General features: G+C 33.0%; 1 protein-coding gene across 1 annotated transcript in view; it reads right to left on the reverse strand.

The window, feature by feature from the left end:
* Positions 1-1,226: 1,226 nt before the first annotated feature.
* Positions 1,227-16,400, reverse strand: part of LOC120424992 (neural-cadherin) — a 106,265-nt gene continuing 91,091 nt past the window's right edge. The window contains exons 10-12 of the mRNA XM_039589361.2: positions 10,035-10,244; positions 9,784-9,954; positions 1,227-5,094 (exon numbers count right to left, since the gene is read on the reverse strand). Of these exons, the coding sequence (XP_039445295.1) occupies positions 4,979-5,094; positions 9,784-9,954; positions 10,035-10,244 (497 nt within the window). The 3' untranslated portion in view covers positions 1,227-4,978. The remainder of the gene's footprint in view (positions 5,095-9,783; positions 9,955-10,034; positions 10,245-16,400) is intronic.

The following is a 16,400-nucleotide window of genomic DNA, read 5'->3' on the forward strand; positions in this document are numbered from 1 at the left end:
AAATACTGAGTTTTGAGAAAATTTTGAGTATTTTCTAAAAATGTTGTTATTACATTCGAAATGTATGAAAAAATCCCGATCGTTTGATACCCATATCGTAAAAATTTAAATGTTGAGTATTTTTTTAGAAAAAAGGTAGTTTTGAGAAAATTTTGAGTATTTTCTAAAAATTTTGTTATTATATCCGAAATGTATGAAAAAACCTGATCATTTGATACCCATGTTCCAATTACAATATATTTTTGGATTCTTTAGAGAAAAAAAAATGCACTTTCAAAATGCAGGAAAAATACGTATTTTTGTGAAAATTTTCATGAAATAATAATTTTAATGAATAACTGACAACATCCCGATTCCAAAACACTATAATTTTTTGATGTTTGCATGATTTTTCATACGATTAAAGCCAATGTCTCCCATATAGCCAAAAACCCATAAGCTCTGTGCTTAACCGAGGCAGCTGAACGGTGCAAAACCGGGGCAGTGCAAAATCGAGGCGTGCAAAACCGAGGCATGACTGTAATTTGTTATTTTGAGCAATATATTCATGCTCATTCATTGCTAAGTAAAATTTATCTTTAAAGCATTTAACAATCTTCAACTTGCGCGGAAATGATTTATGCTTACCTGAGCTCTCTTCTCCTCCACGCGCCGATAAATCACACACACCAAAATTTATACTTTTTAAACAATGTATCAGCTCCAGATCACACACACACACGTGCACTCAAAAAAAGGAACGCCTGCGAATAAAAAATATAAATTTCCTTCACCGCACCCTTCATTTTTCATCCCAGCAAGCGATAATTTCCCATATCGCACATTCCCGGAGAGCACTCTTTGAAAAAATTCAAATTAACCGAAGGGTGCGTCGCTCTCATAAAAGAATCTTTTACGACTTTTTTTTTTCGACCGTTGGAAATTTTTTACGAGATTTCATTTTTGTCGCGAGCGATGCCTTTTGAGGCACGCATTAACGACCGCCATCACATTAGTAATTAATCTGGTGGTTGTTGGTGAAATCCCCCGCTGTGTCGAGTGCAGTAATAAAAGTCAGATAAATGAAGTGTGATAAAGTGTGTGGGCTGCGAAATTTATTTTTGCTCAAGTGAGATGGAAATGAATAAAATGCAATTTATTACCCTGAAGAAGATGCAGCGAAACGTCAATTTGCTTTACACGGAGGGAAATATTTCGGATATCGGTTTCAAATGAAAAAAGGCAGATTTTTCAACCAGCACATTTCTGTATCATTCATTCAGATTTATTTCAGTGACTTTCTCCTTTTTTTTTTGTTTAGCATTTTTTTTTCTTCCTCTTGATGTTTTTTTTGTTCTAACCATAATTGAACGTCGTCGATTTTGTTGTTGTTTGTATAATGTTTGTGTGTGACTGTGTGAGTGAGTGTTTCCAATGTATGTGTGTGACAGTGTGTTGTTTGTCTAAAATTTTCTCTAAGTAACATTGTTTACTTCATTCATAAATCTGCTGCACTTTTTGCTTCTTTCCATTTCTTATTCCTCACAGTTGTCGGGTTAGAAAAAACTTGTTTTTTTGTTTACTTTGTTTATTGAAAGCCCCCTTTTTTCTAGTACGACAATGCTTCTTTCTATGCCATGTTTTTTTCCCTTAATTTGCTTATTCTTATTACAACACTATATTTACACTAGGATTTTGGTAGTTTTTCACGGTTTTCTGCTTCTTTTTTTTTCTCTATTGATGCAACACCAGATTTTTTTTGCTTCTTCTGCGATTTCGGTTGAATTTCATCTAAAATGTGTCGTTTTTTCGTCCACCGCTCTCTCTCTGAATTATGTGAGTCGCCATTTAAGGGGAATTTAGTGCTATTTTTTTGTTTTTTTTCTTACGAGTAGAATTAACCATCTTCTGCCGGCGGCTCAAAGGTGTCCAGTATTTTTTTTTGTTTTATTAGTTTATGCGCAGTTTCAGTTGACTTTTTTTTCCTTTATTTTAAAAAAGATAGATTTCAATTAACTAACGAGTTCTTAGGTCGCGCGATGTGTGATTCTCAATTTTCATTTAAGTGTGTACGCGCTCGTTCGAAGAACGCCAAATTTTGGGTTATTTTTTATCCATTTTTGAAGTAAAGCTTACCAATTGTTTACACTCAAACAAATTCCCAAAGATTTCTTCGAAACAAATCTCACTTAGGATTGAGAAAGGTTGTCCAACTTCAGGCTATTTTCATCAAGATTTGCGAGAAAATAACCCATATTCGCAAATCGCTTGACCTACTCAAACGTGAGTAAGCTTTGTTTTGAAGAAATCAAATTCTATTCTTATAATTTTTTTTATCAAAACTGATGTGAGAGAAAATTACCTAAATTTGTGATAAAACCTGTTAAAATTTTAGTAAATTTTGTTTTAAAGAAATATGAGTGTTTTTATGTGACTTAGAATAGGCTAGCTTCACTCAAGATTGAGCAAAACTAACCTAAATTTAAAACATTTTTTTAGCAGGTCTTCTTTTGTTGTTATTTCGTGGGTAAAAGTAACCCAAAATTTAGAGCTTCTCTAATAAGCGTGCATGAATTTCCTCTCGCACATACTCTCGCGTGGTTAGATGTATTAGTGTGAGCTTCGACCGTCGAAGGGAATGCGCGCGTGTAAATGTGGTTGTGTTGGTGAGTGAGTGTGGATTGGTGAGAGCGTGGGTGCACGCTCACCTCAGTTCACCCAACTTTGGGTGAAATCCCACAGCTGGGTGAATTGACGCAAGCGTGCCTCTTTTTCGATGATGATGTCGATTTCAATGTACTAAACTGTACTAAAAAAGAACGGTTCCGATTTCAACTAGCGACTCGCAAAAGGGTAAACAAAACAATGTCCAATTTTTGGGGTGTGAGTGTGTGGGTGTGCAACGGGTTAAAAATGGGTACCATTTTCGAATTGTCAATGTGTGAGTGTGTTTGTTGTCATGGCTTTGATTAAATAACGTTCTAGAATAATGAGCGTACTAAGTAATATCGTTTTTTTGTTTGTTGTTTCTTCACCTAAGTTAGTAATAATATTGTTTAATAATACAGATTCAGTTTGTTTTTTTCGTTTTCTTTTTCTCCTCATCTCTCACGTCGTTTCGCACGTGTGTTAGTGTAAAAGTGTGGAGTGAATGTGGCTGAGTGTGTGCTTGTGTCGGGGTATCCTTTTCAAAAGGTCATAAAACCTTCCGGAAGGCGTTTCCGCAAATTTGTAAATCGTTACACTACTTTTGGAGGGGGGAACTTCCGGATGATTGGATGAAAAGGGGGGATTTTCATATCGTGAGTATGTTTGTCTATTTCCTGTATCAACAAAGAAGAAACCTAACCGTTTTGTGTTTGTGTGTGGTTTGCGATGAGAAATAGTTAACATATCATCTCTGTTTAGGAGAGGGGGAAAGTTAGTCTGTGAGTTTGTGTTATCTTTCGGGATGGCGTTTCTTTTAAAAAAGATTCTGTTTACACTCCCACTCTTTCTCTCCGTGTGTCTGTTTAGTAAGAGAGTAAGCAGCCTGCACCGAACTCCTTAAATTCAGTTTGCTTCGGCTTGCTGCTGCGATTTCTAGTTACTTAAATACTCGAAAAATCATAAGTAAAAACGAAAAGTTATATACGAACAAACGTTACAGTCTTTGGATGTACAATATCATTTTCTCTTTTGTTTTTTTTTTTTTAATATTAGTTTTCCTTACGACATAAATAAATTACCTTAAAACACTCACGTGTTCTCTCCTCTCTCCACGGATTATGACTGATTTTCAACCACTTTTCGCTCTCCAAATTTCTCAGTTTCGGCCTTTCGGAATTGTTATGCTTGATTTTCTCGCACGATCAGTATATTTGATTTACTTAGCTTAAATTTCATGTGTGTGAGTGTGTGTTTTTCTGCTGTTTCTAAATACACTTATTTCTCTTTTTAGTTTAGTTACAAACTAGTTTGCGATGTTCTCGTTATTCTCCCGCCGCGTCGTGTAGATCGTAGATGGCCATGTAAAAGTTGTATTCGTACTAAAAAGTGTTCAGTGAGTGGATGTTGTTGTTGTTTTTGTCGTGTGTGAGTGTTGGTGAGAGTGTTTGCGTTGTGAGTGACCCCTCATCAGCCTACTATGTTTTATAAAAACAATCGTGTGTCACAGTTTTTCCTACTAAAAAACCCTTTGTTTACACTTACTTAAGACAAAAAACAGGAACAGTGGCTTTTTGTTTTCTGCTGGCTAATGCTATTAAATCAAGATAAAAACGAATGATTCGTGTGTCTTTCTTAACAAACTAAAGTAACAAAATTGCTAATTTGCGTTTAAAATTTTAAGCAAAACAAAAATCTGACTGGCTGGAAGGTACTTCGATTGCTCTCCCTCTCTCTCTTGTTTCGATTGTTTTGAATAAATAAACTTAAAAAATCTTAACCTTTAAACGTGTGTGAGTGAGAGTCCCGGTTCAACTGTTGTTTGTATACTTGTCGGAGTGTATATGTGTGTTTGTGTTTTGTTTTTGTCTCGTGTAAATTCCACTGAACCAGAATTCGACCGAGAACTTCACTCATTAAAAACTCGTTGATATTCGGTACTTAGTTTGATGAATCATAATTACATCGCTCTCAAAGTGAGCGATCTGTCATCCATCGTTTCTCTCTCTCTCTCTCTCTTTCGCTCTCTTCTTCTCACAGTGTAGAGGGGATACCAGTTCCGTGCGTTTGGTTGTGTGAGTGAGTGAGTGAGTCACCACCACCACTCAACATTAATAATTAAACTTTGGTTTAGCTTTTCCCCGACTTCCCTCTCCCACACATTTTTTTGTTTTGCTTTCTCTTTCTCCGTTACAAAAAAAAAACTGAACAACTAAAGCCCTCTCTCTCTCTCTCTCGTTTGATGCTAACCTGTTGTTGTTTGTTGTCCACGTGGCAGCGAGGGAGGTTAATGATGATGATACTGTTGTTGTTGTTGTGGCTTTTTTTCTCGTGTGGGGGGTTGGAGGCGCGCTTAGTTCAGCTCGTCCAGATCCGTCGGGTGGTGCTCGCCGTACATGTTGGCCAGCTTGTCGAACCGGGGGCCCCACGCGTCCAGGTAGTCAAACTCCTGCACCTCGTCGTCGGTACCTGTTGGGAGGGTGGATTTAGAGAGAAGAGGGGAGGGAGAAAACATGGTGTTTAGTATGGGATTTGTTGGCTTGGTTTATTTGGTGTTTGTTTTGAGAGCGTTAAAATTACGTCCACTTTGGGGAATAAAATTTGGATGAGTAAGCTTAGAGCTAAACTCATCGATGTTGTTTTGCCAAATTCGGTTATTATTTTGTAGACAAAACAGTGCATGTTTAATGATATGCATGAGCTCATAAAGGTTATTAAATATCCTAAATACTTTTGTTGAACTAGTTGAAAATACAATAGAGCAATTCTCTACCAAAACCGGAAATGGATTTTATTTGTATTTTTTGATTTGGCTCAAACTTTTGTGTGATTGGTTCATCAATACAAGTCTCCATACAATTTTGGCTGCTGTCCATACAAAAATGGTATGTAAATATTCAAACAGCTGTAACTTTTGAGTGAATTTTCTGATCAATTTGGTGTCTTGGGCATAGTTGTAGGTATCGTTGAGGACTTTTGAGAAAAAAATAGGTACACGGAAAAAAATGCAGACTTTTTTATCAACTTTTTTTTCACTAAAACTCAATTTCCCGAAATATGTATTTTTTTATTTTCGAGATTTTTTGATATGTTTTAGGGGACAAAAATCCGCAACTTTTGAGCCATAGAGAAACATGGTCAAAAAATCTGCCGCCGAGTTATGAATTTTTGAAAAAATAGTGATTTTTGGAAAAAATCGAAGTTTTATGCAAAAACAAGTTTGACATTATTTTTTAATGCAAAATTGAATTTGCAATCGAAAAGTTCTTCACAGATTTTTTTTATATAGGGCTCCGTTTTCAAGATATAGTCACCGAAAGTTTGATTTTAGCGAAATATTTGCAGTTTTTCAATTTTTAAAAATAGTGACCATGAGTGACCTTTTCCAAAAATATTTTTTTTAAAGTTCAGAAAATTAAAATTGTCTAAGAGACATTGAAGATTGGACCTCGGGTTGCTGAGATAGAGCCGCTTTAAGAAAAAGAAACACGAAAATTGAAGTTTTCTTAATCTCACCAAAACAACCCACCATTTTCTAATGACCATATCTCAGCAAATAATGGTCCGATTTTCAATTTTAATACATGAAAAATTCGTGAAATTTTCCGATCTTTTCGAAAAAAATATTTTGAAAATTTTTAAATCAAGACTAGCATTTTTTTTCATGTTTGGCCCTTTTAAATGTCAGTCTTGATCTAAATGCTCAATAGTGCATTTAAATCCTCTTAACAGCGTACCTACTCGTTTTTTCAGAAATTAAAAAAATAGACTTTTTTATTAAAATGGAACATTAAATTAAGTACGATTTCCAAAAAAATGCATCTTCTTCTCTAGAAATTTATAGTTATTCAAAAAAATAAATAAATTGATTCTTGGAAAAAATATTTAAAATCTGGAGCTTAAAAGATAACTTTTAGGAATTTAGCAATCCAACTTTTAGTAATACAGTCATGCCTCGGTTTAGCACCGCATATGGGGGATGCAAAACCGAGGCGTGCGTAACTGATGCTATAATCCTATGAAAATTGTATATGTAAATTGCATTTTTTCTGTTATTTGAAAATGATTTTTTTTTCTCGAAAAAAAAAATCCCAAAATGGTTTTGTTTAATCGATCGGGATGATCGGGATTTTTCATATATTTCAAAAATTATTACACATTTTTTTTAAATATTTAGATTTTCAGAATATGGCAATATGGTTATCAAATACTCGGATTTTTTCAAAGTTATATTTTATTCGTGAAATACTATTTGTTTACAAAACGAACTATTTTCGGACCCAAAATTTTAGTATTTTACAATACGGGTAACAAATGATTGATATTTTTCATACATATCAATAGCAATAAGATTTGATATGAAATACTCAAAACTTTCACAAAATTACGTGGTTTTTAAAAAAAATCAAGCTAAAAATTTGTTCAAAATTTGTTTTTTGAAAATACCTCAAAATATCAATTTATTATAAGGCTGGTGCCAATTTTATTCAAAGGTTTTTGTTAACCCCCACCCCCAAAATTGCAAACAACTGAACTAGTGTAAAATGCATTTTTTGCAATTTCGTCGTGAAACTACTTACTTTTCCTGTCATTCTTGAACAACGAAATAGCCTACTTTTCTGTACCAAAAATAACAGAATCGAATAGTAACACTTTTCAAAATAAATGCTGAAAAGTTCTACTTTTCAGCACTGAAATGGGTGCTGAAAAGTTGAACTTTTCAGCACTTGTTTCGAAAAGTAACACTTTTCAACATTTTTTTGATTCAAACGATTTATTGACAAAATACATGAAAATTTGACTTAAAATTTCACTCAATGGGTGTTTTTCGGAATTGCAAAAAATGTTGTATGGAACTCGTTGCAAAACTTGATTTTTTCAGCACTTTTCGTATTTATCCAACTCGGTGAACCTCGTTGGATAAATGTACGACTCGTGCTGAAAAAATCCTCTTTTTGCAACTTGTTGCATAAACTACTATTAATACACTTTTTCCATGCAAATGCTGAAACAATGGCTTGTTTTTTTCAATACTTATAAATATTTTTATTGTTTTTCTTGTTGAAAAACTGATTTGTTTTTCAAAGTACGTAATATTGTGAAAATTTCGGTTGTTTGTTAAACAATGTTTTATTTATTACTTTTGGAATGTATGCAAAAATCCCGATCATTTGATACCCATTTTATATTAAAAAAAAAATCAAATTATGAGTTTTTTTTTCGAAAATACGTAGTTCAATGAATTTTTTTTATTATTTCATAATATTATTACTATCAAATTGTATTAAAAAAACAACAATCATTTGATACCCATATTGTAAAACATTGAAAATTTGAGAATGTTTTTACGTAACTACGTGGTTTTGTAAAAATATTGTGTAATTTCAAAAAAATGTAGTATTTCTTTTGAATGTATGAAGAAATCCCAATCATTTGATACAGATATGGTAAAAAACTATTTTTTGTAGTATTTTTTTTCTCGAAAACACATCATTATGTTAATATTTTGAGTATTTCACAAAAAATATTATTACTGTAGAAATATTTGAAAAAATCCGATCATTGACCTATTGTAAAAAAACTTAAATACGTAGTTTTAAGAAAATTGGGAGTATTTTCAAAGATGTGCGTTGTTACATTCAAAATTTTTGATAAAATCCCGATCGTTTGATTTTTTTCTGTTTTCTGTTTGCAAAACCGAGGCATGTCTGAACAAGGTTAAATAAAAAAATGAGAAAATTATTCAACATTTGTTTCTAGGTACTGCTGCCAGTTGCAGCTATGTGCTTGTCAAGTGACGTGCTTACCAGAAAAGTAAGCACGAGAAAAGAAAAAAGTGACGTGCATCACCATAGACACTGAAAAACATGCGTGCTTGGTGACGACTTGATACCCGTCTCCTATGATTTAAGCACGACACCGTGCATATCAATCAACCCTGGTTGCCATTACTGGCAACACGACTCTTTCAAACATTTCTGCTTACAAAAATGTGTTGTCAAATGGGCAACACGAATTTGAGCTCCATTTTTCGATATCTCGTGACGGAGGGGCGGTACGATCCCTTCAATTTTTGAACATTCGAAAAAAAGTGTTTTTCAATAATTTGCAACCTAAAATGGTTATGGTTTCTAAATTTGATGCCGTACTCGAAATTTTGATAGGAAAAAACGTAAAAATACACATTTTTTCGAAAATTCAGACATCTTTTGTTACTTAACTGTAAAAAAATTGGTACATGTAATTTTAAGGAAATATAATGTACTTTTCGAATGTGCAATAAACCAGAAGGGTCATTTTTTATTTAAAAACAGAATTTATAACTTTAAATTTCAAGTTTTTTTCGAACTTTGCAGAATTATTTTTGTAGATCATTGTTTCATTTTAACAAATAACCCAGTTTAGTAACGTAAAATGTTAGAATTCCAAATACTATTTTTGTGTTATTTCGAAGAAGAATACGACATTTCAAGTAAGTCGGGCGCCAAATTTTACATAAAGTCCCTTGGATACAAAATTACCAAAACATCACCATTTTTGAAAAACACGTCTTTTATCGAATGTTCAAACATGGGAGATATCGAAAAATGAAGCTCGGATTCGTGATCAGGAACATAATTTATCCATTATGCCATAATTTCACGAACATCGAACAGGGGTCGGGGCATTTTTTCCCAATTTTGTGTCAGTTGGTAATTCTCCCAAATTGGCTCAAATGGGTTTCAATGTGTATTGCACCACATAACGGCAAACATTGCCGGAATTCTCCTTTCAACGAGTAATGAGTTACACGAACCAAACTGTTTTAACTGGCATGTAATTGAAACCAGAACTGTGGTCTACCAAACTTCATTTTGGCCCAGTTGTTCGAAAAAAATGTCGGCTCCAATGACGGCCATAAATTAATTTCATCTTGTGGGCCTTCAAATGCCAAACAATGAATTGAAATTTCAACCCGTTGTTGGTTTGTTGGTCATCGTTTGAAGTTGCAAGTGATTTCCGGCAGTTGAACCGAAAAATACATCGAACTGACAGATGACCGACGTTTAGTGGTTTGTTTACAATGTTGGCTTCATTGTGAGCATGTAAATGGTTGGTTTTGCCTAAATTTTGGCGCAAACCATCCGTGGTGTGGTTTTTAATTCAATCGAAACTCACCCGACTGCAGCGAGCTGAGCGATCCGGCCGTACTGCCACCGCCCTCGTACGCGTAGTTCCGCAGGTCGTCAAACGGCGGTGCGTTCGGATCGCTGTCCGCCCGCTTCTTGTGCTCCTCGATGAACATTCCGACGTTGGGTTCGTGGCCCGGTCCCATCGTCATCACGGGGTCTGTTGGAGAAAGACACACAAGAATTTTCAAAATTAAAAATCTTTTAAATTCTCAAAGTGGCTCCAACTTGGCCACTTACACATCAGCGGTGGCATCTTGCACTGCGTCAGCTCCGGCATCGGTCCGATCGGGATCTGCAACGGGGTGATGTCGTACGCGGTCATGTCGTCCTCACCGCCGCCCTCGTCGTCGTAGTTGATGATGTTTTCCCGCACGTCGTCGTCCGGGCCCGGGTACTTGATGTGGGACTCGCGCCGCCGGTTGTACACCACGAACACCAGGACTAGGACTGATGGGTTGAAAAAGGGGGCGGAAAGATAATAGAAGATTAATTTTCGGATCAATATTTTTACTTAAATAATTGTGATAAGTTAGGTAGGAAGCATTTTCCGGGAAACTCTGAAGGCAATTTTCTAGTTGAAATTTGAAGTTGTCTTTCTACTTAAAACTAAGCATAATTTCAAAATTGAGATTCTTAATAAAGAGCAGTTTTGTATCTAAACTTTTACTTTTGTATAAAATAAAACAAACAGATATTTTGAATTGAATTTTGTTTCATGTTTTTTTGTTGTTTTTCTTAACTAATATAAGTATTGTAGTTTGTTTTATCTCTTTTTATTTGTAGTATTTGGCCTGTTCTTCAAACTGTGAACATTATCTTTAACCTGTTTTGTGTGTGTTTTTTCCTGTTATGCTGTAATTGTTTTTGCATTGTTTTTTCACATTTATTTATATATTTGAATCATTAGCTTTAAAGTTGGTAGAAATTGCGTTAAACATGTTTTTTTTAACGTTGGAAGAAGGGATTAATTGACGAATAAGGCCAAAGCTGAACCTTATTTTTTAAAGACATTGGTAATGTTATATGAATTAAATAAAATCATTTTTCTCAAACTTTTCTCAAGAAATTAAAATATGGGTTTTGGATTGATAATTTTCATACAAATTTTTTTGGCAAACTTTCAAATCGAAACCCGTCTAGTGATGAGGTTGAGTATTTTAATAGAAAATTATTGTAAAAAAAAAGTTGATTGATATTTTTGTTTGAGCTATGTGACTGTATTTGCGCAGATGGTGAAAAAAAAATTCATTGTTTTTTCATAATTGAAAAAAATTATAGATTTCCTTGCAATAAAATACTGAGCTTTATTTTGTGTCTGCGCTTCTCGCGAAATAGAAATATGGCGTTTCTTAAACTCCAACATTCAAAAATGCACAAAAATAGTTGGCTAAGCATTGTACCAACAAAAAACGAACTGAATGAATTAGTCAAAATTTGAGCTTTTGCCAGCAATTTCTATGGCTTTGTGAAAAAAAAAAAAAAAAAAAAAAAAAAAAAAATATTTTCTGGGCATATTTGGTCAATACTTTTGGTGATTGAAGTAAAGAAACATTTCAACCATATTTAAATGATTGAATCTTTATAAAATGGTGTTTTCATTTATAAAATCAAATTTGAAATTGAAAACAGTGAAAATTTGGAGCGAATACGCAAAAGACTAAGAATGGTTAATTTGTCATTTGTAAGAAAAAAAAAAACAATTTTGAGTAATTCTTTTGAATGATGACGAAAAAACAAGTTGAAGAATATTTAAGATATACCTTGAACATGACTTTAAATAATTTAATGTTTTGTAAAAAAAAGCAATTTAAATTTTTTTAAAGATTTTGGAAGGTTTTTGATAGCAGTTTTCAAATCTTTTGTCTAATCCACTGTTAGGAAATTGAGTTAAATCAAACTAAATTAAATTTCAAGCCAAAGTTAAGTGGAACTGTTGAATTCTATTAAGTTCAGATGATTCATTTGATAATAAAAGTTTATTGATTTTTCTAAACGTAAAGGCATTCAAATTGCAAACAAATGACTTGTTGCTTTTATCGTACAAATTATCAATACATCAAAATGTTATTTATTTGATTGAATAAATATTTTTAAAGCATTTTTAACAAAATTTGTTCAAAAATGAAAGCTTACCGTTTAAATGAATTCAATTGTACTCGAAAATAACATTTCAGAAGGGCGCAAGTAATTTAAATATTTTTGTGTTTTGTAATTTAAAAATAACTGTAGCTCAAAGCCGTTGTTTCGTATAGAAAAGTGGTCAATGACAAACTTGAGGGATTTCTGAAAAAATGCACTGAAAGAAAAATATACGGTTCTTCCATGAGATTTTTAAATTTTTAGGTTTAAAAGTTAAATTTGAAGGAGATGTCATGATTTTTTTTCTTCAATTTTTTTTATGAAAATAGCCTACCTGTAACAAAAGACTTACAAAAAAATGCAAGATGGTATGTCTCTCCTAAAAAAATCAAAAATCATTTACTAAAACTATGTTCTTGAAAAGTGGTCTAAACGTAAACATTTTCAAAAACCGATAGTGGGAATCGATTTCCCAGACAATTTTACATAAAAGTCTCCATATTGATCATTGTCCTATGTCCAGTTCTTGTGAAGATAAAGCGGTTTAAAAATGAAAATGTTGAAAAATAGGTTTTTTTGGTGGTTTTTGCCAATTTCTACATGACAGACTTGATTTCTCAGTCTCGAAAATAGCTACCGAAAGAGACATACTATACTGCATTTTTCGTGAGTCTTTTTTTAGGCTTTTTCCGCAAAAAAATATAACTTTTAAACTAAAAAATTAAAAAATTTCATAGAAGTGGCGTGTACGTTTCTTTCAGTGTATTTTTTTTCAGAAAGTCCGTCCAAATTCCTACAAGTTTGTCTTTGACCACTTTTTGATACGATGCAATGGCTTTGAGATACAGTAATTTTAAATTACAAAATACATTTTTTTTAATTTCTTACGCCCTTCTCAAATGTCAGTTTCGAGTACAATTCACTCCATATACACAAAAATGGCTTATATAGGCCTAGGATAGCATGTCTACAAAGTTTCATTGAAATCGGAGAGGGTCGGGTACAAAAGTACCAGAAAAATTTCTGATTTGAGCTGGAATTGCTCTGAACACAAAAAATTAAGAAATTTGATGATAAATGTCTTTGCCATATTAAAGGTTTCGAGGATCTGATATAAAGTTTTGAGCACGTTTTGGCAGTTTAATTTGAAAATTCCAAGAATTTCAGAAATTTTTAACTTCCTCAATTTTAACAGATAAGAGATATACCCTTCCTCGGCCCATTTCTATAATCGGCCTATCAGCAACTAGATTATGAATCAGCTTTCATAAAGCGCCCTTAACATTAACAAAGTTATTTAAAAAATTATCTGAAGTTTGGCTAAATTTAAAATTCTTCTTTAATTTTAAGTGAAAAAAAAATCCTACATGTTTGGCTAAATTATCTTCAATTTAAAAAAAATAACACTAAATTTGTATTCATATTATGTTGGTAACTTGTATTGAAAGACTGTGGTTAAAAAAAAAACCCTGTGATTTTTCATTTTAAATTTTAATATAACACGTGTGAGATAGAATTAGTCTAAGAATTGCTTATTATCCAACCTGTTTACTTATGTAAATGTTAAATTGGAATAATATTAAATCTCTTTTTACTATTTTATAGAAGTTATCTTAAAAAAATCTTTTTTGCCCTTCTACAACCCCGTTTCTTATTTCCGGAAAATGCTTCCAACAATATTTGCGCCGACAGATCGATTTTTGGCTCTGAGCAAAACCGGGAAGAGCCCACATGAGGAGACTGGGTCTATTACCCGGTTCTTCAGGAACTTACAACAACAACAATAACTATAACGACAGCAGCAACTAGCTAAACTAGCTGAACCTGAGAGGGGGCACTTAAAATGGTAGAGGTTGCGACAGCAGAGGCAGAACAATAACAAGAACGAATATTGGTGCGGGGGGTGAGCTACAGTATAGTGTATTGTAAAAATATGCTCTCTATAACTATAATATGGGCGCATACATATGTGGGGGAGTGGGGACTGTGTTGGCAATTGCGAAAAATAAACAAGAGAAACCCGAAGACTCCGACTTGGCTCGAGATTTTTTCCCGCAGCACTCAACTCGAGAGGATATGCTATATCAACTGAAAAATGAAACTTGTACCAATTGTGTGAAGAGTGGAAGAAAAAAAAAAGCTTGGAAAATGGAAAATCCTCCGCAAAGACGATGACGATGACAATAATAGAATGTTTTCGCAGCCAAGCTTTTCCAACCATCGGCAAGGAAAAGTCCTTCCTTTCCATTCCGGATTTCATTTTTTTTTCGAGTCTATTTTTCCATCTGCCCGGAAAAGCCGAAAGTGGTGGATGGAGTTGAAATTTCAATATGGCAATCATGTGAGCATTGTTACAACTTCCACCGCGCAAGGGGAAAATGCAGCAGAGGTAAGGTGACTTTCCACGATATGCCGCAGGGTTCGGATTATTATGCAGGAAAAATAGAAAAGCAAAAAAATGTGAAACCATATGGATAAAGAAAATTGAAAAGCTCTCGCGGGCTGGAAAAGCTTCACCCCGAAAACTATCTGCACTTTTGCGTAGCAAGCTGGGTTTGGCGGATTTTCACCCACCACGGAGATGAGTTATTACGTTAGCCGTCGGAGTGACACACTCTTCAAGCTCAACTTTGAAAGTGTGCGGTGCAGCTGCTTCAATTTGCTTGACGTACGAGGAGGGGGCTGTGTGTGACGGGTTTGAATTTCACGACTGTAAATTGGACGTGCGAGCAGGACAGATATTCAATTTCATTTGCTGGGGGGGAACCGATTTGGTGTCAAAGATTTTTGAAATGTGAAATGTGACAGATGATAGGAAGGTTGATTTAATTTTATTTTAAGTTGCATTTTTTGTCTATACATTGTGAAATAATAAAAAAATGAATAAAATCAACTCAATTCAAATAATCAAACCAACTATTTTCGGATTAAAGAAAAAATATGTTTTTATAACAATCGTCAACATATAATTGTATTTAAGTGAAACCAAAATGTTCATAATTAACCTATAACAATTGGCGAATGCTCCAGTAACAATAAGACAAATAAGTCTTATTGGCATAGTGTCTAAGTTTTGAGCCTGAAAAGGAACAACGTTAACTTAACTTTTAAAAATAAAGCCAATCACAATGTTCAAACGGCAGTGTTAAAAACAAGACCAGTAGAAATCTATAAATAAAGAGAGGATTGATTTTGAAATAATAGATCAATGAATAAAAATCATAAAATCAAAAAGCGAAAGCATAAAATGTTAACAGACAATCAAATCAATATTATGGATGTTTATTCAAAATGCATTAAAAAAATGAACAAACTAATAAAACATTCAAGCACACGGAGAAAAAAGAGTTTCTAAAATCGTGAACAAGCGTTCATGAAAATGGGAACCTCGAACAAAGTATTCAAATCTCATGGTACGATTTAGCAAAACGTACCATGAAATTTGAACACTTTGTTCGTGGTTCCCATTTTCATGAACGCTTTTAGGTTCACGATTTTAGGAACTCTTTTTTCTCTGTGCAGCATTATTGTTATTTTTTAGAATCTGATGATAATTTTAAAATTATACTGAATTTATCACAGTCAAATGTAAAAAAAAATCTTTATTTATCTTAATTCCAAGTAGATGAATTTAATCATCATCAAAACACTAAATTTTTTATTTTTTTATTTTTTTGTGGGAAAAAGTACAGTCTTATTTTTTCGTTATTTATTTTTTTATATTTTCGTGGGAAAAAGTATCCTTTCTAATTGTGGAAAATTAAAAAAAAAATCATTTGATAGCATTAATTGTTTAGATAATATATATTTTTTCTAAAATTTCTCAGTTTTTCCAATTAGAAAAGTAATTGACAACACTTCGAAGCATAAAAAAGGAAGTAGTATGTCTTGAGCATTTCTTATTTTTATGTCACATTTTTTTTTTCTAAATAATCGATTATTGTAAACATTATTCTGAAACATGATTGTTATGATTTTTGATCCTATTATGATCTGGACAATATTTTCTAAACTATGAAAATTTTATCGAGGATATTGCGGTTTCAAGCAAAAAAGGTACGAGAAAAAAAAATCATTTTAGTGTCGCATTTAAAAATGTTTCATCTGGAGTTCAATCTATGTTTTGTGACAAAATATTAAAACATTTTTTTCGGCGTACAAACAAATTAGGCATGAATCAAATTAAAATGACTGGTTTGGCTAAAACTATTTAAATAATCAGATCGAAAAATTTGATATTAAATTTTGTTTGTATTGGTTTAGTCTTTATTGAACACATTTTCGAGAAATTGCTTAAACATTTTGATTTAAGAGTTTTGATGATAATGATTACATAAATAAAATTTGAAAAGTTTAATGCTTGACAAAAAAATAAACCCAGTTTGAAACCTTCAGAACTGTTTGATAAACAAATGAATATTTTTTTCACATGAATTTCCCAGATAAAATGTTGCAGCCTGTCATTTTTTATAAATTGCATATTCATGCAAGCTTTGACAAAAAAAAAGAAAAAGTGAACAGATG

Source organism: Culex pipiens, chromosome 2, assembly GCF_016801865.2.
Source record: "Culex pipiens pallens isolate TS chromosome 2, TS_CPP_V2, whole genome shotgun sequence".
Lineage (NCBI taxonomy): Eukaryota > Metazoa > Arthropoda > Insecta > Diptera > Culicidae > Culex > Culex pipiens.